Raw genomic sequence first — 22,444 nt, 5'->3', positions numbered from 1 at the left:
TTAATGGACAGAAAATGTGCTTTTCCTTAAAAAACAAGGACATTTCTAAGTGACCCCATACGTTTTAACGGTAGTGTATATATATCCTTTCTCTCCCTCCCTCCCCTGTCCCCTTCTCCCCTCTTTTTCTCTCCCTCTCTTTCTCTCTCCCCTGTCCCCTTCTCTCCCTCCTCTCTTTCTCCCTCCCCTGTCCCCTTCTCTCCCTCCTCTCTTTCTCCCTCCCCTGTCCCTTCTCCCCTCTCTTTCTCTCCCTCTCTTTCTCCCTCCCCTGTCCCCTTCTCCCTCCCCTGTCCCCTTCTCCCCTCTTTTTCTCTCCCTCTCTTTCTCCCTCCCCTGTCCTCTTCTCCCCTCTTTTTCTCTCCCTCTCTTTCTCCTTCCCCTGTCCCCTTCTCCCCTCTTTTTCTCTCCCTCTCTTTCTCCTTCCCCTGTCCCCTTCTCCCCTCTTTTTCTCTCCCTCTCTTTCTCCTTCCCCTGTCCCCTTCTCCCCTCTTTTTCTCTCCCTCTCTTTCTCCTTCCCCTGTCCCCTGTCCCCTTCTCCCCTCTCTTTCTCTCCCTCTCTTTCTCCCTCCCCTGTCTCCTTCTCCCCTCTTTTTCTCTCCCTCTCTTTCTCCCTCCCCTGTCCCCTTCTCCCCTCTTTTTCTCTCCCTCTCTTTCTCCCTCCCCTGTCCCCTTCTCCCCTCTCTTTCTCTCCCTCTCTTTCTCCCTCCCCTGTCCCCTTCTCCCCTCTTTTTCTCTCCCTCTCTTTCTCCTTCCCCTGTCCCCTTCTCCCCTCTTTTTCTCTCCCTCTCTTTCTCCTTCCCCTGTCCCCTTCTCCCCTCTTTTTCTCTCCCTCTCTTTCTCCTTCCCCTGTCCCCTTCTCCCCTCTTTTTCTCTCCCTCTCTTTCTCCCTCCCCTGTCCCCTTCTCCCCTCTTTTTCTCTCCCTCTCTTTCTCCCTCCCCTGTCCCCTTCTCCCCTCTCTTTCTCTCCCTCTCTTTCTCCCTCCCCTGTCCCCTTCTCCCCTCTTTTTCTCTCCCTCTCTTTCTCCCTCCCCTGTCCCCTTCTCCCCTCTTTTTCTCTCCCTCTCTTTCTCCCTCCCCTGTCCCCTTCTCCCCTCTTTCTCCCTCCCCTGTCCCCTTCTCCCCTCTTTTTCGCTACCTCTCTTTCTCTCTCCCACCATCCAGTTCCCAGTCCTGCCTGAACCAGACCACTACAGTATGTTGAGGAGAGTGAGGTGTTTCCCTTACGACATCCCCCTCAGCTTCAGCCCTCCACTGGCTCTACTTATCACTGAGGTACACACACACACACACACACACAAAGGCACGCACGTACACCATATACTGTTACACTTCTCGTCATTGTATCTGTCCCATTATGTCTGTACCGTCACCATGGAGACCATCTCCATTGTCTCTGTACCATCACCATGGAGACCATCTCCATTGTCTCTGTACCATCACCATGGAGACCATCTCCATTATGAAGTAGTCAGTTCTTCTACTTCTATGAGTTGGTAGACTAACTGAACGGCTGCATACTGCCACCTCATTGGCTGATTCCTCCTTTTGACCTGGATGGAATCATGTGATCCAACCTTAACCCATAGGAAGTCCCGCCCAGCTGATGACTTCAAAATAGTACAATTCCTCAATGGCGCTGCCCATTCTCAAATGGGACACTAGAGTTGTCTCTTTAATGAGACACTAGAGTTGTCTCTCTAATGGGACACTAGAGTTGTCTCTCTAACGGGACACTAGAGTTGTCTATCTAATGGGACACTAGAGTTGTCTCTCTAACGGGACACTAGAGTTGTCTCTCTAATGGGACACTAGAGTTGTCTCTCTAACGGGACACTAGAGTTGTCCCTCTAACGGGACACTAGAGTTGTCTCTCTAACGGGACACTAGAGTTGTCTCTCTAACGGGACACTAGAGTTGTCTCTCTAATGGGACACTAGAGTTGTCTCTCTAATGGGACACTAGAGTTGTCTCTCTAATGGGACACTAGAGTTGTCTCTCTAATGGGACACTAGAGTTGTCTCTCTAATGGGACACTAGAGTTGTCTCTCTAATGGGACACTAGAGTTGTCTCTCTAATGGGACACTAGAGTTGTCCCTCTAACGGGACACTAGAGTTGTCTCTCTAACGGGACACTAGAGTTGTCCCTCTAACGGGACACTAGAGTTGTCTATCTAAGTCTATGACACATACACACACATTGTGGTTAAAAGGGCTTTAGAAATGTTATTGATTGCTTGAATTATTGATTGCTTGAATTATTGATTGACAGCTGCTGTGTAAGACACCGACGCGGCGGCTGCGGACCCTGGATCGTTTCAAACGGCAGACCTTTTTCCACGGCGCGACCTTTGACCTGGCGTTACTACAGCGACGACCTGTGGAGGTCATCTTGGCACTGCGGGAGCGTCCTGACCGGCCGGCCAAGGCCCGACGAGGACTGACCCTGTCTCTACAGCCGTTAAGAGGCTTCGACTACGATACCCTGCTCAGCCCTGCAGGGACACCTGATACACACACACACCTGGACGACCCCGATACACAGACACACCTGGACGACCCCGATACACACCCACACCTGGACGATCCCGATACACACACACACTTACACACACCGCTACCTGGCCCGGGCTGCCAGAATCACCTTGGACACACACACTCTTCTATGCCCAGCTCCACACACACTCACAGGCCTCCGACACACGGGAAGAAGGAGATGTTTGTGTGAAAAGTCCCTACAGACACTCAGAATGGTCACACACACACCTTAGCTAGCTGGGTGCAGGATGTTCTAGGAGTATGACATTCCATGACGTCACAGGAAGACCCCTGCCCTTCAGCCCCTCTGTCTCCTGTAGAATATTTGAGTAATAAAGATATGTTCAGATTTGTATTCTTATAATCGAAAAATCACACAAAAAAACAACAAAATATATATATACACATCTACTCATTCATGGGTTTTTCTTTATTTTTACTATTTTCTACATTGTAGAATAATAGTGAAGACATCAAAACTATCAAATAACACATATGGAATCATGTAGTAACCAAAAAAGGGTTAAACAAATTAAAATATATTGTATATTTGAGATTCTTCAAAGTAGCCACCCTTTGCCTTGATGACAGCTTTGTACACTCTTGGCATTCTCTCTTTGGCTCAAACGCGTTAAGAACGAAAGAAATTCCACAATTTAATTTTTAACAAGGCACACCTGTTAATTGAAATGCATTCCAGGTGACTACCTCATGAAGCTGGTTGAGAGAATGCCAAGAGTGTGCAAAGCTGTCAAGGCAAAGGTTGGCTACTTTGAAGAATCTCAAATCTAAACTATTTTTTGGTTACTACATTTATTTTTTTCTTTCACCTTTATTTAACCAGGTAGGCCAGTTGAGAACAAGTTCTCATGTACAACTGTGACCTGGCCAAGATAAAGCATAGCAGTGTGAACAGACAACAACACAGTTACACTTGGAGTAAACAATAAACAAGTCAATAACACAGTAGGAAAAAAACATATATATACATTGTGTGCAAAATACATGATTCCATATGTGTTATTTCATAGTGTTGATGTCTTCACTATTATTCTACAATGTAGAAAATAGTAAAAATAAAGAAAAACCCTTGAATGAGTAGGTGTTCTAAAACTTTTGACTGATACTGTATATATATACACTGCTCAAAAAAATAAAGGGAACACTTAAACAACACAATGTAACTCCAAGTCAATCACACTTCTGTGAAATCAAACTGTCCACTTAGGAAGCAACACTGATTGACAATAAATTTCACATGCTGTTGTGCAAATGGAATAGACAAAAGGTGGAAATTATAGGCAATTAGCAAGACACCCCCAATAAAGGAGTGGTTCTGCAGGTGGTGACCACAGACCACTTCTCAGTTCCTATGCTTCCTGGCTGATGTTTTGGTCACTTTTGAATGATGGCGGTGCTTTCACTCTAGTGGTAGCATGAGACGGAGTCTACAACCCACACAAGTGGCTCAGGTAGTGCAGCTCATCCAGGATGGCACATCAATGCGAGCTGTGGCAAGAAGGTTTGCTGTGGCTGTCAGCGTAGTGTCCAGAGCATGGAGGCGCTACCAGGAGACAGGCCAGTACATCAGGAGACGTGGAGGAGGCCGTAGGAGGGCAACAACCCAGCAGCAGGACCGCTACCTCCGCCTTTGTGCAAGGAGGAGCACTGCCAGAGCCCTGCAAAATGACCTCCAGCAGGCCACAAATGTGCATGTGTCTGCTCAAACGGTCAGAAACAGACTCCATGAGGGTGGTATGAGGGCCCGACGTCCACAGGTGGGGGTTGTGCTTACAGCCCAACACCGTGCAGGACGTTTGGCATTTGCCAGAGAACACCAAGATTGGCAAATTCGCCACTGGCGCCCTGTGCTCTTCACAGATGAAAGCAGGTTCACACTGAGCACATGAGCACATGTGACAGACGTGACAGAGTCTGGAGACGCCGTGGAGAACGTTCTGCTGCCTGCAACATCCTCCAGCATGACCGGTTTGGCAGTGGGTCAGTCATGGTGTGGGGTGGCATTTCTTTGGGGGGCCGCACAGCCCTCCATGTGCTCGCCAGAGGTAGCCTGACTGCCATTAGGTACCGAGATGAGATCCTCAGACCCCTTCTGAGACCATATGCTGGTGCGGTTGGCCCTGGGTTCCTCCTAATGCAAGACAATGCTAGACCTCATGTGGCTGGAGTGTGTCAGCAGTTCCTGCAAGAGGAAGGCATTGATGCTATGGACTGGCCCGCCCGTTCCCCAGACCTGAATCCAATTGAGCACATCTGGGACATCATGTCTCGCTCCATCCACCAACGCCACGTTGCATCACAGACTGTCCAGGAGTTGGCGGATGCTTTAGTCCAGGTCTGGGAGGAGATCCCTCAGGAGACCATCCGCCACCTCATCAGGAGCATGCCCAGGCGTTGTAGGGAGGTCATACAGGCACGTGGAGGCCACACACACTACTGAGCCTCATTTTGACTTGTTTTAAGGACATTACATCATAGTTGGATCAGCCTGTAGTGTGGTTTTCCACTTTAATTTTGAGTGTGACTCCAAATCCAGACCTCCATGGGTTCATACATTTGATTTACATTGATCATTTTTGTGTGATTTTGTTGTCAGCATATTCAACTATGTAAAGAAAAAAGTATTTAATAAGAATATTTAATTCATTCAGATCTAGGATGTGTTATTTTAGTGTTCCCTTTATGTTTTTGAGCAGTATATATATATATATATATATATATATATATATATATATATATATATATATATACACACATTAAAATACAAAAACACAGTCATGGTAAGCACAAGTAAAACTTTACAAATCACACAGAAAAACAGTCCTCTACAAATACAGTGAGAGTAAAAGAGTAAAAGGGTCTGAATACTTATGTAAATGTGGTATTTTATTTTTCTATCGTTTTTTTTGGCGCTATCATCAAGTTTTGTCAGGCTGACGGAATCAAAGAAAGCTGATACGTCACAACTAGAAGCATCGGATTTGGAAGAATATAACTCTGAGTAAAATTCTGTGAATCAGTTTATCTCTTTAGGGTCTGTCAGAAAGGTGCCCGTAAAACCAGGTTTTATGGACACCCTTTAGTTGTCTAGGAAGCAACCTTTCCGATTTATTTACTTCAAATTGTTTTTGTTGCAGCTTTAACAGGAGGACCTGAGAACCAAGAATATAATTGTATTCATTTTTAAATTTCTAAATATAGTTGTAGTCAACCTGAGACTGTGAAGTTCTGTATGTTTCCTCCGGAGCTGGGAAGGCTTTTCTATCTCCTCCAGTCACATGCGATTCCCTTTTGTAATGGCAGACTCATATAATATGACCTCTCATAAACACTTTAAAAGGTTCCCATAGTGTAGAATCAGATACCGCTCCCGTGTCTTGAGGAAAACTAATTCAACTTGGTTGTCATGCAGTCAATGAATGCTTGGTCTGTAGGCAAGGAGGGGTTCATACGCCAACTGTAATTCTGTTTTGGTAAAGAAAGATTGAGGGACAACCTTGAACTGTGCTCACTTGTTTAGGTTGCTATGGTTTTTCGAATTAAGCACATTGGGTATCCGTTTACAACCTATTAGGGAGTAGGAGACTCTGGAATAAGACTTGTGAACGTGAGAGTAGAATGAGTTGTCTTTTGGCTGTGGGATGTTGCAGTCTCCAGATGTCCACTAGATTCCTGGATTTGATTAGATTATTTAAAACCTGGACAGAGGTGATATTTGGTGGAGTTTGTTTAGACAGTCTGTCAAGATACGGATCAAGGTAACAATTAAAACCCGCTTTCGATTATTAGATTAGTGGTACTAAGATTTGGGAGTAAATCAAAAAACATTACGAAACAAATGTGGGTCATTATTAATATTTTGGCCAATAGAGTGGCAGGGAAAGAGTTCATGTTCCCTGGTACTGTGATGTATCGTGTGGGTCTGTAGACAAGGACGAGAGTTGAAAAGGGTTGTTTTTAACAAAGAGAATAGCCATGGAAGAGAAGGGTGAATTCCAGATGCCGCAGCTCGGTGGCTTTCGTATGCGTTTCTTGCAGGAAAATAATGTCATCACCAAGCGATTTCAAATACTTAAATGTGACCCGACCGCCTTGATTCGGTCTTATTGTAGCAACATTTGAAATAGTGTTTTTTTTAACGTTGGATAAAAGCAGAGACACAGAGTTACAACATGTCAGATCATACACTGCATTTGAGGAACAATGGGAAAGTCATTCTGCTTTGAAAATGGCCTTTGAATGTTTTAGTACCTGCTGGAGAGCTCTCATTTGTCTACTGCCATTCAGCATCGTTCACACCCTCTTACGCTTTAGCTCCACCCATCTCTTTAAGGGTTGATCTGAGCGTTCTGTCCTAACAACAGCAGTCAAGCACCCAAGCTAACTGGCTAACAGTTGTCGCAGTGACATTCTATTGAAATGGATACGTGCATATTGTAGTCTTTTGTTAAGACATGTAGCTAGCTAACTAAACAATGAACCATAATCCCAACTCATGACGTTACTACCCTGCATGAATCTGCAGGTAGCTAACCAACCAGGTTCAATGTTAGCTTGCTACCATTAGGCTATAACTAGCAAAGCAAATGGATCGGAGATACGAATAATAAGATCATACACGTAATGTTAGCTAGCAAGCCATCCAGCTAACGCTAGCTAGCTAGCTAACAGTACACTTTAAATTGAAATGAAAAGACTTTATGTCAAAATTAGAAACATGTAATATCTGGCAATCTAGCTAGCTAGACTATCTTACCCATATACATCATGGTTGTACACTTCTCCCTGCCATGGTTCCCTTAGTTTGAAGATGTAATCCGGAGACAGGTGTGTTCTCCATCTCTTTAGCTATCAGACTCTAATTCCACTGATTTCAGAACTCGGTCCTCCAGAAAGTGGAGAGCAACACTTATGCAGTTCTATGGGAGCCATAGTGGTGCTATGTTTAGTTTTGATGCATCATCGGAGCCATAGTGGTGCTATGTTTAGTTCTGATGCATCATGGGAGCCATAGTGGTGCTATGTTTAGTTCTGATGCATCATGGGAGCCATAGTGGTGCTATGTTTAGTTCTGATGCATCATGGGAGCCATAGTGGTGCTATGTTTAGTTCTGATGCATCATGGGAGCCATAGTGGTGCTATGTTTAGTTCTGATGCATCATGGGAGCCATAGTGGTGCTATGTTTAGTTCTGATGCATCATGGGAGCCATAGTGGTGCTATGTTTAGTTCTGATGCATCATGGGAGCCATAGTGGTGCTATGTTTAGTTCTGATGCATCATGGGAGCCATAGTGGTGCTATGTTTAGTTCTGAAGCATCATGGGAGCCATAGTGGTGCTATGTTTAGTTTTGATGCATCATGGGAGCCATAGTGGTGCTATGTTTAGTTCTGATGCATCATGGGAGCCATAGTGGTGCTATGTTTAGTTCTGATGCATCATGGGAGCCATAGTGGTGCTATGTTTAGTTCTGATGCATCATGGGAGCCATAGTGGTGCTATGTTTAGTTCTGATGCATCATGGGAGCCATAGTGGTGCTATGTTTAGTTCTGATGCATCATGGGAGCCATAGTGGTGCTATGTTTAGTTCTGATGCATCATGGGAGCCATAGTGGTGCTATGTTTAGTTTGGTTTTCTGGGTCGCGTGAAAGAGGCATGTTTATCAAATGGATAATTAAAGTGCCAAAACAGGGTCTGGTATGCAGCTAGTAGAAAAATGCAGAAAAGTAGAACAATAATATAGAATATTAAGGAATGCCTAGCGCAATCATTTTTTAACATGTCCTTTCACATTTATACCAGGTTCAGAGTTTTTCGCTTTGGTATCTCTAATACTGATATTATTAGCAAAAACACCACTAGCCAAATACTTATGGGGACGGTTAGTCAGGATAAGGTCAATCAACGAGGAGTTTGATTCGTTTTTTTTTTACAGTAATCCGAGTGGGTTTCATTATCAGCTGAGTCAAATTGAACTCAAGACAGATATTCTTAAATTGATATGAGGCATGTGTAAGCCAATCAAAATGTAGATCTAACACAACCAGTTCAGATACCAGAAATGGTTTTAATGATCAGAAATATTACCGACAGCATTTGGTGATTGGCGTGTAGGCTATTTGGCGCCCGTATAGTTAGGCTTATGCACTAATGCCAGGTTAATGCCAGATAGCATCAAGTAATGAAAGAAAAAAATCTTAATGTAGCCTATAGATATATAAATTCCAGAAGAATGATACATTTCTTTAATTTGAATATATATGTATTTTTTTCTCCCTTTGTTCAACCCACCCGTCCTTCGTCCATACAATATTTCATGACCCTTAATCCGCCCGCCCTGCGGATAAAACCGCCCACGGGGACTGTGGGTTATGAGTTAACCTGCGCAGCACTATAAACCACTGTAGCAGTAGGATACCAGCTGTATAACAGCAGAACTAGACCCTACCGGGGATTCAGCCTGTTATAACACCTGTTATAACATCTCTATGACAACCCTACCGGGGATTCAGGCTGCAATAACATCTCTATGACAACCCTACCTGGGATTCAGCCTGTTATAACATCTCTATGACAACCCTACCTGGGATTCAGCCTGTTATAACATCTCTATGACAACCCTACCTGGGATTCAGGCTGCTATAACATCTCTATGACAACCCTACCTGGGATTCAGGCTGCTATAACACCTGTTATAACCATCTCTATGACAACCCTACCTGGGATTCAGGCTGCTATAACACCTGTTATAACATCTCTATGACAACCCTACCTGGGATTCAGGCTGTTATAACACCTGTTATACCATCTCTATGACAACCCTACCTGGGATTCAGGCTGCTATAACATCTCTATGACAACCCTACCTGGGATTCAGGCTGCTATAACACCTGTTATAACATCTCTATGACAAACCTACCTGGGATTCAGCCTGTTATAACATCTCTATGACAACCCTACCTGGGATTCAGGCTGCTATAACACCTGTTATATCATCTCTATGACAACCCTACCTGGGATTCAGCCTGTTATATCATCTCTATGACAACCCTACCTGGGATTCAGGCTGCTATAACACCTGTTATAACCATCTCTATGACAACCCTACCTGGGATTCAGGCTGCTATAACACCTTTTATAACATCTCTATGACAACCCTACCTGGGATTCAGGCTGCTATAACACCTGTTATAACCATCTCTATGACAACCCTACCTGTGATTCAGGCTGCTATAACACCTGTTATATCATCTCTATGACAACCCTACCTGGGATTCAGGCTGCTATAACACCTGTTATAACCATCTCTATGACAACCCTACCTGGGATTCAGGCTGCTATAACACCTGTTATAACCATCTCTATGACAACCCTACCTGTGATTCAGGCTGCTATAACACCTGTTATATCATCTCTATGACAACCCTACCTGGGATTCAGGCTGCTATAACACCTGTTATATCATCTCTATGACAACCTTAGCCTGTCTATAGCAGGTGTACTACTATGCTAATACTGTATAGACTGGAGGGTTTTTATAAAGGACTGCTCTTATTTTTTACCCACAATGCCTCACACCTGATCCCTTCCTTATTCTTATTAGAGCTGAGTCACAAGGAGGAAAGGCCAATCAGGCAGCTACGGCTCTGGTTCAGCTTGTCAGATTGGCTGTGAGAGAGAAAGGTGGGGCTAAAATGGACCAATTTGATCTAAACAACATATTTTCAAATACTCAAAATATTTGAGCAGCACCGGATTTTGAATGTGCACCTTTGGGACTATTCTATTGATTCCATTGTACCGGGGCGAACTAAATCAGCTCGAAGTATTTGAAGTATTTGAAGTATTTGAAGTATTTATTGGACCGAGATGTGATTGTTGCTGTCAGATGTGTTTCTTCTTCTTCTCAGTCGTGTTAGGTCTTCTACCCCCCCGATCTGTGATGAGGTTGCTGTTGGACCAATGCTTTGCTCTGTATTTTCCTAACTACCATCAGCTCAACGATTAAACTGTTTACAACTTGGGGTGTTTTCCTGTGTCAAATCAAATCAACTTGTTTTGGTCTCATACACAGATTTGCAGATGTTTTCACAGGTGCAGTGAAATGCTTGTGTTTCTAGCTCCGACAGTGCAGTAATATCTAGCAATACAAAACAATACATACGTCATCGCAAAAAGGTCAAAGTTCTGCTCTGAGAGAAAGGAGTGTGTGTGTGTGTGTGTGTGTGTGTGTGTGTGTGTGTGTGTGTGTGTGTGTGTGTGTGTGTGTGTGTGTGTGTGTGTGTGTGTGTGTGTGTGTCTGAGGAAGGGAGGATGTGCTTGGTTTGTAGATGCAGTTCTCTTCATTTAAACGTTTCCACTTCATCAAGCTAGAGCCCTTTTCTGAAAGAGAGGATAAAGACGGAGAGAGGGGAAAGAGAAAAGGAGAGGGTGGAGAGAGAGAGAGGAGGGTGGTGTTGCTGGGAGGAGAGGGTAGAGAGAGAGGAGAGTACTTCTCTTTCTCGAGGGAGGGAGGTGTGTGTGTATGTCTGTCTGTCACAACCTAGCCGTCTGTCAGACAGTCTCACAAAATGGCCCATCAAGAGCCCCGCTGATTAAATCAAGACTTCCATAACAATTCCCATTATCACCTGCATCATATACAACAGAGACACATCCCGACTCCAATATGACAGACACATGGCCCCCGGTGCGCAAGCTGTGATCATCGACGTCAGGGCCTCTCCGTCTGTCTCGGCGTCCTCATGAATATTCGGTGTCTGGGGTGATGACGCCGGGCCCCTCCCCGGTGCGGAGAGTTTTGTAACAGGGTCACGTTGCGCTGCGGCACTGAACGAACAGACCTCCAAGCAGCAGCAATCCACCGTCTACTCTCCTCTACACGGAAGACAACACCTGCCCATAACGTATTTAACTAGATAACTACAATATTATCAGGTAAGACACACTCCTCTTTGTGATATTCCAGTAACATGACATTTTGCTGTACTGTCATTTAGATGAGAAACGTGTTCATTTGGCCAGTCAGCTGAACAGTTCTGTCAAATAAAGCTTATGGACGTGACTTAACTTAGCTAGCCAAATGTCTTGTCGGTATTTGTGGACATATATGTTGATATATATTTTTGTAACGAGAGAAACTATGAATTATACAGTAGCTTTGTGTAGCTGATAGTTTGTTATTGCCTTCGCAGTGGGAGGTGAGGGAGCTGCCAGACAGACAGAGAGACAGACAGACAGAGAGAGAGATAGAGAGAAGACAGACAGATATAGAGAGATAACGTTAGTTGCAGCAGTTTAACCCTCTGGATCTGAACTAGGATCACCAGTTACTTTGTCTCACGACGTAGACATTTCTATGAGTGAATTAGTATTTTCTGTTGAAATGAATGTAAATAACGAGGTTGCGGGACGAAGCTAGGGCAGCGGTAGTCTAGCTAGCTAAAGATGAAGTTGTGGCCGCCTGTTGCAGACAGACGAGGAGAGAGCGGTTAGCTAGGACACAGACGCTTATTACGGACTAGTAACGGGTTTAACGACACCTGAACACTGACAAGGGCAAACTCTTTTCATAGCACCGTCTTATTGTCGATATTTACTGAAAACTACGGTAACAAGTAGTTGATGTGGTAAATAGGCAGAGGACAGTCCTTAATGTCGGGGAGTGTGGGGGGGGGGGGGGGGGGGTCTGCTCCAGAGCACTACGCATCTCTCTCCTCACTACCCTCTCCTCCCCCCTCACTACCCTCTCCTCCTCTTCTCCTCCCCCCTCACTACCCTCTCCTCCTCGCCTCACTACCCTCTCCTCCTCTTCTCCTCCCCCCTCACTACCCTCTCCTCCTCTTCTCCTCCCCCCTCACTACCCTCTCCTCCTCTCCTCACTACCCTCTCCTCCTCTCCTCACTACCCTCTCCTCCCCCCTCTCCTCCACCCCCCCTCCTCCTCTCCTCACTACCCTCTCCTCCTCTCCTCACTACCCTCTCCTCCCCCCTCTCCTCCTCTCCTCCCCCTTCTCCTCCTCCTCTCCTCACTACCCTCTCCTCCCCCTCACTACCCTCTCCTCCCCCCTCTCCTCCTCTCCTCACTACCCTCTCCTCCTCTCCTCCCCCTCACTACCCTCTCCTCCCCCTTCTCCTCCTCTCCTCCCCCCTCTCCTCCCTCCTCTCCTCACTACCCTCTCCTCCTCTCCTCCCCCTCACTACCCTCTCCTCCCCCTTCTCCTCCTCTCCTCCCCCTTCTCCTCCCCCCTCTCCTCCCTCCTCTCCTCACTACCCTCTCCTCCTCTCCTCACTACCCTCTCAAGCAGGTTAGCTTGAGTCATGGTGATGTCATGGTGATTGGGGCGTTGTCCCTGGGAATGTCTACTGTGTGCAGCGAGGTTATCCTGCATGACTAGTCATTTCTGGTGGTCATTGCTGTAATATATACTCAGGCTATTATCAGACTATAAGCAGACTATAGGCAGACTAGGCAGACTATACTCAGGCTATACTCAGGCTATACGCAGACTATAGGCAGACTATACTCAGGCTATTATCAGACTATAAGCAGACTATAGGCAGACTATAGGCAGACTATACTCAGGCTATACGCAGACTATTATCAGACTATACTCAGACTATACTCAGACTATTGTCAGACTATACTCAGACTATAGGCAGACTATAGGCAGACTATACTCAGGCTATACTCAGGCTATACGCAGACTATTATCAGACTATACTCAGACTATACTCAGACTATAGGCAGACTATACTCAGGCTACACTCAGACTATAGGCAGACAATACTCAGGCTATACTCAGACTATACTCAGACTATTATCTGACTATTATCGGACTATACTCAGACTATACTCAGACTATACTCAGACTATACTCAGACTATACTCAGACTACAGGCAGACTATACTCAGGCTATACTCAGACTATACTCAGACTATTATCAGACTATTATCGGACTATACTCAGACTATACTCAGACTATTATCAGACTATACTCAGACTATTATCAGACTATTGTCAGACTATACTCAGACTATTATCAGACTATTATCGGACTATACTCAGACTATACTCAGACTATTATCAGACTATACTCATGCTATTATCAGACTATACGCAGACTATTATCAGACTATACACAGAATATACGCAGAATATAGGCAGACTATACTCAGGCTATACTCAGACTATACTCAGACTATAGGCAGACTATACCCGGGCTATAAGCAGACTATACTCATGCTATACTCGGGCTATACTCAGACTATGGGCAGACTATACTCGGGCTATAAGCAGACTATACTCGGGCTATAAGCAGACTATACTCATGCTATACTCGGGCTATACTCAGACTATAGGCAGACTATACCCGGGCTATAAGCAGACTACTCATACGATACTCAGACTATACTCAGACTATACTAAGGTTATACTCTTTACCAGACATAACTAGAGACCCTGTCTGTCTGCCTGCTTGTCTGTCTGTCCTGCTGTTTGTCGGTCTGCTTGCCTAACTAACGGTTTACAGGAGGTGAGTTGGGCTTTATGGTCATGCACGTGCAGCAGGCCTGGGTGATCCTATTAACGTGTATTGGTGCTGCTGAAGGAGACGAAAGGTTGTTAGAGCTGAAGGAGATGACAGGTTGTTAGAGCTGAAGGAGACGACAGGTTGTTAGAGCTGAAGGAGATGATAGGTTGTTAGAGCCGAAGGAGACGACAGGTTGTTAGAGCTGAAGGAGACGACAGGTTGTTAGAGCTGAAGGAGACGACAGGTTGTTAGAGCTGAAGGAGACGACAGGTTGTTAGAGCTGAAGGAGACGACAGGTTGTTAGAGCTGAAGGAGACGACAGGTTGTTAGAGCCGAAGGAGACGACAGGTTGTTAGAGCTGAAGGAGACGACAGGTTGTTAGAGCTGAAGGAGACGACAGGTTGTTAGAGCCGAAGGAGACGACAGGTTGTTAGAGCCGAAGGAGACGACAGGTTGTTAGAGCCGAAGGAGATGACAGGTTGTTAGAGCTGAAGGAGACGACAGGTTGTTAGAGCTGAAGGAGATGACAGGTTGTTAGAGCTGAAGGAGATGACAGGTTGTTAGAGCTGAAGGAGACGACAGGTTGTTAGAGCTGAAGGAGACGACAGGTTGTTAGAGCTGAAGGAGACGACAGGTTGTTAGAGCCGAAGGAGATGACAGGTTGTTAGAGCTGAAGGAGACGACAGGTTGTTAGAGCTGAAGGAGACGACAGGTTGTTAGAGCCGAAGGAGACGACAGGTTGTTAGAGCCGAAGGAGACGAAAGGTTGTTAGAGCCGAAGGAGACGACAGGTTGTTAGAGCCGAAGGAGACGACAGGTTGTTAGAGCTGAAGGAGACGACAGGTTGTTAGAGCTGAAGGAGACGACAGGTTGTTAGAGCCGAAGGAGACGACAGGTTGTTAGAGCCGAAGGAGACGACAGGTTGTTAGAGCCGAAGGAGATGACAGGTTGTTAGAGCTGAAGGAGACGACAGGTTGTTAGAGCCGAAGGAGACGACAGGTTGTTAGAGCTGAAGGAGACGACAGGTTGTTAAAGCTGAAGGAGACGACAGGTTGTTAGAGCTGAAGGAGACGACAGGTTGTTAGAGCTGAAGGAGACGACAGGTTGTTAGAGCCGAAGGAGACGACAGGTTGTTAGAGCTGAAGGAGACGACAGGTTGTTAGAGCCGAAGGAGACGACAGGTTGTTAGAGCTGAAGGAGACGACAGGTTGTTAGAGCTGAAGGAGACGACAGGTTGTTAGAGCCGAAGGAGATGACAGGTTGTTAGAGCTGAAGGAGACGACAGGTTGTTAGAGCCGAAGGAGAGGACAGGTTGTTAGAGCTGAAGGAGACGACAGGTTGTTAGAGCTGAAGGAGACGACAGGTTGTTAGAGCTGAAGGAGACGACAGGTTGTTAGAGCTGAAGGAGACGACAGGTTGTTAGAGCCGAAGGAGACGACAGGTTGTTAGAGCTGAAGGAGACGACAGGTTGTTAGAGCCGAAGGAGACGACAGGTTGTTAGAGCTGAAGGAGACGACAGGTTGTTAGAGCTGAAGGAGACGACAGGTTGTTAGAGCTGAAGGAGAAACTCGGCTCCTTGCTGCACCACACACACAACCTCTAAAAGCCCAGCGTCACTGTCAACAGGTGTGTTAGCTACAGGGATGGGCAAATGTGTGACACTATCAGGCCCCCGAGGACTGAATTTGCCCATCCCTGATCCAAATGTCTCTGGCTCCTCCGTCCTGAGAGGACTGTGTTGTCCAACTGTGTCAAACACATTAGTCATTATAGAGTACCCCTCCTCCTCTCTCTATGTCCCCCCCCCCGCCCCCAACGGGAGGCCGCTGTAGACTGTCGAGATGAGGCCTCTGCGGAATGTTCCATCTCTGTCATATTGGAAACAATGTAATTGAGTTTGGCCTCTACACAGCATAATGCCATCCATCCTCTAAACACAGCATAATGCCATCCATCCTCTAAACACAGCATAATGCCATCCATCCATCCTCTAAACACAGCATAATGCCATCCATCCATCCTCTAAACACAGCATAATGCCATCCATCCTCTAAACACAGCATAATGCCATCCATCCTCTAAACACAGCATAATGCCATCCATCCTCTAACCACAGCATAATGCCATCCATCCTCTAACCACAGCATAATGCCATCCATCCATCCTCTAAACACAGCATAATGCCATCCATCCATCCTCTAAACACAGCATAATGCCATCCATCCATCCTCTAACCACAGCATAATGCCATCCATCCATCCTCTAAACACAGCATAATGCCATCCATCCATCCTCTAAACACAGCATAATGCCATCCATCCTCTAAACACAGCATAATGCCATCCATCCATCCTCTAAACACAGCATAATGCCATCCATCCATCCTCTAAACACAGCATAATGCCATCCATCCATCCTCTAAACACAGCATAATGCCATCCATCCATCCTCTAAACACAGCATAATGCCATCCATCCTCTAAACACAGCATAATGCCATCCATCCATCCTCTAAACACAGCATAATGCCATCCATCCATCCTCTAAACACAGCATAATGCCATCCATCCATCCTCTAAACACAGCATAATGCCATCCATCCTCTAAACACAGCATAATGCCATCCATCCTCTAAACACAGCATAATGCCATCCATCCATCCTCTAAACACAGCATAATGCCATCCATCCTCTAAACACAGCATAATGCCATCCATCCATCCTCTAACCACAGCATAATGCCATCCATCCATCCTCTAACCACAGCATAATGCCATCCATCCTCTAAACACAGCATAATGCCATCCATCCATCCTCTAAACACAGCATAATGCCATCCATCCATCCTCTAAACACAGCATAATGCCATCCATCCATCCTCTAAACACAGCATAATGCCATCCATCCATCCTCTAAACACAGCATAATGCCATCCATCCTCTAAACACAGCATAATGCCATCCATCCTCTAAACACAGCATAATGCCATCCATCCATCCTCTAAACACAGCATAATGCCATCCATCCATCCTCTAAACACAGCATAATGCCATCCATCCATCCTCTAAACACAGCATAATGCCATCCATCCTCTAAACACAGCATAATGCCATCCATCCTCTAAACACAGCATAATGCCATCCATCCTCTAAACACAGCATAATGCCATCCATCCATCCTCTAAACACAGCATAATGCCATCCATCCATCCTCTAAACACAGCATAATGCCATCCATCCTCTAAACACAGCATAATGCCATCCATCCATCCTCTAAACACAGCATAATGCCATCCATCCTCTAAACACAGCATAATGCCATCCATCCTCTAAACACAGCATAATGCCATCCATCCTCTAAACACAGCATAATGCCATCCATCCTCTAAACACAGCATAATGCCATCCATCCTCTAAACACAGCATAATGCCATCCATCCATCCTCTAAACACAGCATAATGCCATCCATCCATCCTCTAAACACAGCATAATGCCATCCATCCTCTAAACACAGCATAATGCCATCCATCCATCCTCTAAACACAGCATAATGCCATCCATCCATCCTCTAAACACAGCATAATGCCATCCATCCATCCTCTAAACACAGCATAATGCCATCCATCCTCTAAACACAGCATAATGCCATCCATCCATCCTCTAAACACAGCATAATGCCATCCATCCTCTAAACACAGCATAATGCCATCCATCCTCTAAACACAGCATAATGCCATCCATCCATCCTCTAAACACAGCATAATGCCATCCATCCATCCTCTAAACACAGCATAATGCCATCCATCCTCTAAACACAGCATAATGCCATCCATCCTCTAAACACAGCATAATGCCATCCATCCTCTAAACACAGCATAATGCCATCCATCCATCCTCTAAACACAGCATAATGCCATCCATCCATCCTCTAAACACAGCATAATGCCATCCATCCATCCTCTAAACACAGCATAATGCCATCCATCCATCCTCTAAACACAGCATAATGCCATCCATCCATCCTCTAAACACAGCATAATGCCATCCATCCATCCTCTAAACACAGCATAATGCCATCCATCCATCCTCTAAACACAGCATAATGCCATCCATCCTCTAAACACAGCATAATGCCATCCATCCATCCTCTAAACACAGCATAATGCCATCCATCCATCCTCTAAACACAGCATAATGCCATCCATCCATCCTCTAAACACAGCATAATGCCATCCATCCATCCTCTAAACACAGCATAATGCCATCCATCCTCTAAACACAGCATAATGCCATCCATCCATCCTCTAAACACAGCATAATGCCATCCATCCATCCTCTAAACACAGCATAATGCCATCCATCCTCTAAACACAGCATAATGCCATCCATCCTCTAAACACAGCATAATGCATCCATCCATCCTCTAAACACAGCATAATGCCATCCATCCTCTAAACACAGCATAATGCCATCCATCCTCTAAACACAGCATAATGCCATCCATCCTCTAAACACAGCATAATGCCATCCATCCTCTAAACACAGCATAATGCCATCCATCCTCTAAACACAGCATAATGCCATCCATCCATCCTCTAAACACAGCATAATGCCATCCATCCTCTAAACACAGCATAATGCCATCCATCCTCTAAACACAGCATAATGCCATCCATCCATCCTCTAAACACAGCATAATGCCATCCATCCATCCTCTAAACACAGCATAATGCCATCCATCCTCTAAACACAGCATAATGCCATCCATCCATCCTCTAAACACAGCATAATGCCATCCATCCTCTAAACACAGCATAATGCCATCCATCCTCTAAACACAGCATAATGCCATCCATCCATCCTCTAAACACAGCATAATGCCATCCATCCATCCTCTAAACACAGCATAATGCCATCCATCCATCCTCTAAACACAGCATAATGCCATCCATCCATCCTCTAAACACAGCATAATGCCATCCATCCATCCTCTAAACACAGCATAATGCCATCCATCCATCCTCTAAACACAGCATAATGCCATCCATCCATCCTCTAAACACAGCATAATGCCATCCATCCATCCTCTAAACACAGCATAATGCCATCCATCCATCCTCTAAACACAGCATAATGCCATCCATCCTCTAAACACAGCATAATGCCATCCATCCTCTAAACACAGCATAATGCCATCCATCCATCCTCTAAACACAGCATAATGCCATCCATCCATCCTCTAAACACAGCATAATGCCATCCATCCATCCTCTAAACACAGCATAATGCCATCCATCCATCCTCTAAACACAGCATAATGCCATCCATCCATCCTCTAAACACAGCATAATGCCATCCATCCATCCTCTAAACACAGCATAATGCCATCCATCCATCCTCTAAACACAGCATAATGCCATCCATCCATCCTCTAAACACAGCATAATGCCATCCATCCATCCTCTAAACACAGCATAATGCCATCCATCCTCTAAACACAGCATAATGCCATCCATCCTCTAAACACAGCATAATGCCATCCATCCTCTAAACACAGCATAATGCCATCCATCCTCTAAACACAGCATAATGCCATCCATCCATCCTCTAAACACAGCATAATGCCATCCATCCATCCTCTAAACACAGCATAATGCCATCCATCCTCTAAACACAGCATAATGCCATCCATCCTCTAAACACAGCATAATGCCATCCATCCATCCTCTAAACACAGCATAATGCCATCCATCCATCCTCTAAACACAGCATAATGCCATCCATCCTCTAAACACAGCATAATGCCATCCATCCTCTAAACACAGCATAATGCCATCCATCCTCTAAACACAGCATAATGCCATCCATCCTCTAAACACAGCATAATGCCATCCATCCATCCTCTAAACACAGCATAATGCCATCCATCCTCTAAACACAGCATAATGCCATCCATCCTCTAAACACAGCATAATGCCATCCATCCATCCTCTAAACACAGCATAATGCCATCCATCCTCTAAACACAGCATAATGCCATCCATCCATCCTCTAAACACAGCATAATGCCATCCATCCATCCTCTAAACACAGCATAATGCCATCCATCCATCCTCTAAACACAGCATAATGCCATCCATCCATCCTCTAAACACAGCATAATGCCATCCATCCATCCTCTAAACACAGCATAATGCCATCCATCCATCCTCTAAACACAGCATAATGCCATCCATCCATCCTCTAAACACAGCATAATGCCATCCATCCATCCTCTAAACACAGCATAATGCCATCCATCCATCCTCTAAACACAGCATAATGCCATCCATCCATCCTCTAAACACAGCATAATGCCATCCATCCATCCTCTAAACACAGCATAATGCCATCCATCCTCTAAACACAGCATAATGCCATCCATCCATCCTCTAAACACAGCATAATGCCACCATCCATCCTCTAAACACAGCATAATGCCATCCATCCTCTAAACACAGCATAATGCCATCCATCCATCCTCTAAACACAGCATAATGCCATCCATCCTCTAAACACAGCATAATGCCATCCATCCATCCTCTAAACACAGCATAATGCCATCCATCCATCCTCTAAACACAGCATAATGCCATCCATCCATCCTCTAAACACAGCATAATGCCATCCATCCATCCTCTAAACACAGCATAATGCCATCCATCCATCCTCTAAACACAGCATAATGCCATCCATCCATCCTCTAAACACAGCATAATGCCATCCATCCATCCTCTAAACACAGCATAATGCCATCCATCCATCCTCTAAACACAGCATAATGCCATCCATCCATCCTCTAAACACAGCATAATGCCATCCATCCATCCTCTAAACACAGCATAATGCCATCCATCCTCTAAACACAGCATAATGCCATCCATCCATCCTCTAAACACAGCATAATGCCATCCATCCTCTAAACACAGCATAATGCCATCCATCCATCCTCTAAACACAGCATAATGCCATCCATCCATCCTCTAAACACAGCATAATGCCATCCATCCATCCTCTAAACACAGCATAATGCCATCCATCCATCCTCTAAACACAGCATAATGCCATCCATCCATCCTCTAAACACAGCATAATGCCATCCATCCATCCTCTAAACACAGCATAATGCCATCCATCCTCTAAACACAGCATAATGCCATCCATCCTCTAAACACAGCATAATGCCATCCATCCATCCTCTAAACACAGCATAATGCCATCCATCCATCCTCTAAACACAGCATAATGCCATCCATCCTCTAAACACAGCATAATGCCATCCATCCTCTAAACACAGCATAATGCCATCCATCCTCTAAACACAGCATAATGCCATCCATCCTCTAAACACAGCATAATGCCATCCATCCATCCTCTAAACACAGCATAATGCCATCCATCCTCTAAACACAGCATAATGCCATCCATCCATCCTCTAAACACAGCATAATGCCATCCATCCTCTAAACACAGCATAATGCCATCCATCCATCCTCTAAACACAGCATAATGCCATCCATCCATCCTCTAAACACAGCATAATGCCATCCATCCTCTAAACACAGCATAATGCCATCCATCCTCTAAACACAGCATAATGCCATCCATCCTCTAAACACAGCATAATGCCATCCATCCTCTAAACACAGCATAATGCCATCCATCCATCCTCTAAACACAGCATAATGCCATCCATCCTCTAAACACAGCATAATGCCATCCATCCATCCTCTAAACACAGCATAATGCCATCCATCCATCCTCTAAACACAGCATAATGCCATCCATCCTCTAAACACAGCATAATGCCATCCATCCATCCTCTAAACACAGCATAATGCCATCCATCCTCTAAACACAGCATAATGCCATCCATCCTCTAAACACAGCATAATGCCATCCATCCATCCTCTAAACACAGCATAATGCCATCCATCCATCCTCTAAACACAGCATAATGCCATCCATCCATCCTCTAAACACAGCATAATGCCATCCATCCTCTAAACACAGCATAATGCCATCCATCCATCCTCTAAACACAGCATAATGCCATCCATCCTCTAAACACAGCATAATGCCATCCATCCATCCTCTAAACACAGCATAATGCCATCCATCCATCCTCTAAACACAGCATAATGCCATCCATCCTCTAAACACAGCATAATGCCATCCATCCTCTAAACACAGCATAATGCCATCCATCCATCCTCTAAACACAGCATAATGCCATCCATCCATCCTCTAAACACAGCATAATGCCATCCATCCTCTAAACACAGCATAATGCCATCCATCCATCCTCTAAACACAG

At 45.1% G+C, this 22,444-nt stretch overlaps 2 protein-coding genes across 2 annotated transcripts in view; both read left to right on the top strand.

Annotated features, from left to right (window-relative positions):
- Nucleotides 1-10,583, top strand: part of rskrb (ribosomal protein S6 kinase related b) — a 56,950-nt gene extending 46,367 nt beyond the window's left edge. The window contains exons 11-12 of the mRNA XM_055936893.1: nt 1,162-1,272; nt 2,271-10,583. Coding sequence (XP_055792868.1) covers nt 1,162-1,272; nt 2,271-2,726 — 567 coding nt within the window. The 3' untranslated portion in view covers nt 2,727-10,583. The remainder of the gene's footprint in view (nt 1-1,161; nt 1,273-2,270) is intronic.
- A 773-nt stretch (nt 10,584-11,356) lies between these two features.
- Nucleotides 11,357-22,444, top strand: part of aldocb (aldolase C, fructose-bisphosphate, b) — a 50,209-nt gene continuing 39,121 nt past the window's right edge. The window contains exon 1 of the mRNA XM_055936894.1: nt 11,357-11,497. The gene's annotated coding sequence lies outside the window, so the exon portion shown is untranslated. The remainder of the gene's footprint in view (nt 11,498-22,444) is intronic.

This window comes from Salvelinus fontinalis, chromosome 10, assembly GCF_029448725.1.
Source record: "Salvelinus fontinalis isolate EN_2023a chromosome 10, ASM2944872v1, whole genome shotgun sequence".
NCBI lineage: Eukaryota > Metazoa > Chordata > Actinopteri > Salmoniformes > Salmonidae > Salvelinus > Salvelinus fontinalis.
Note: the sequence above shows the minus strand (reverse complement) of the source record. Positions and strands in the feature narration are given on the sequence as shown.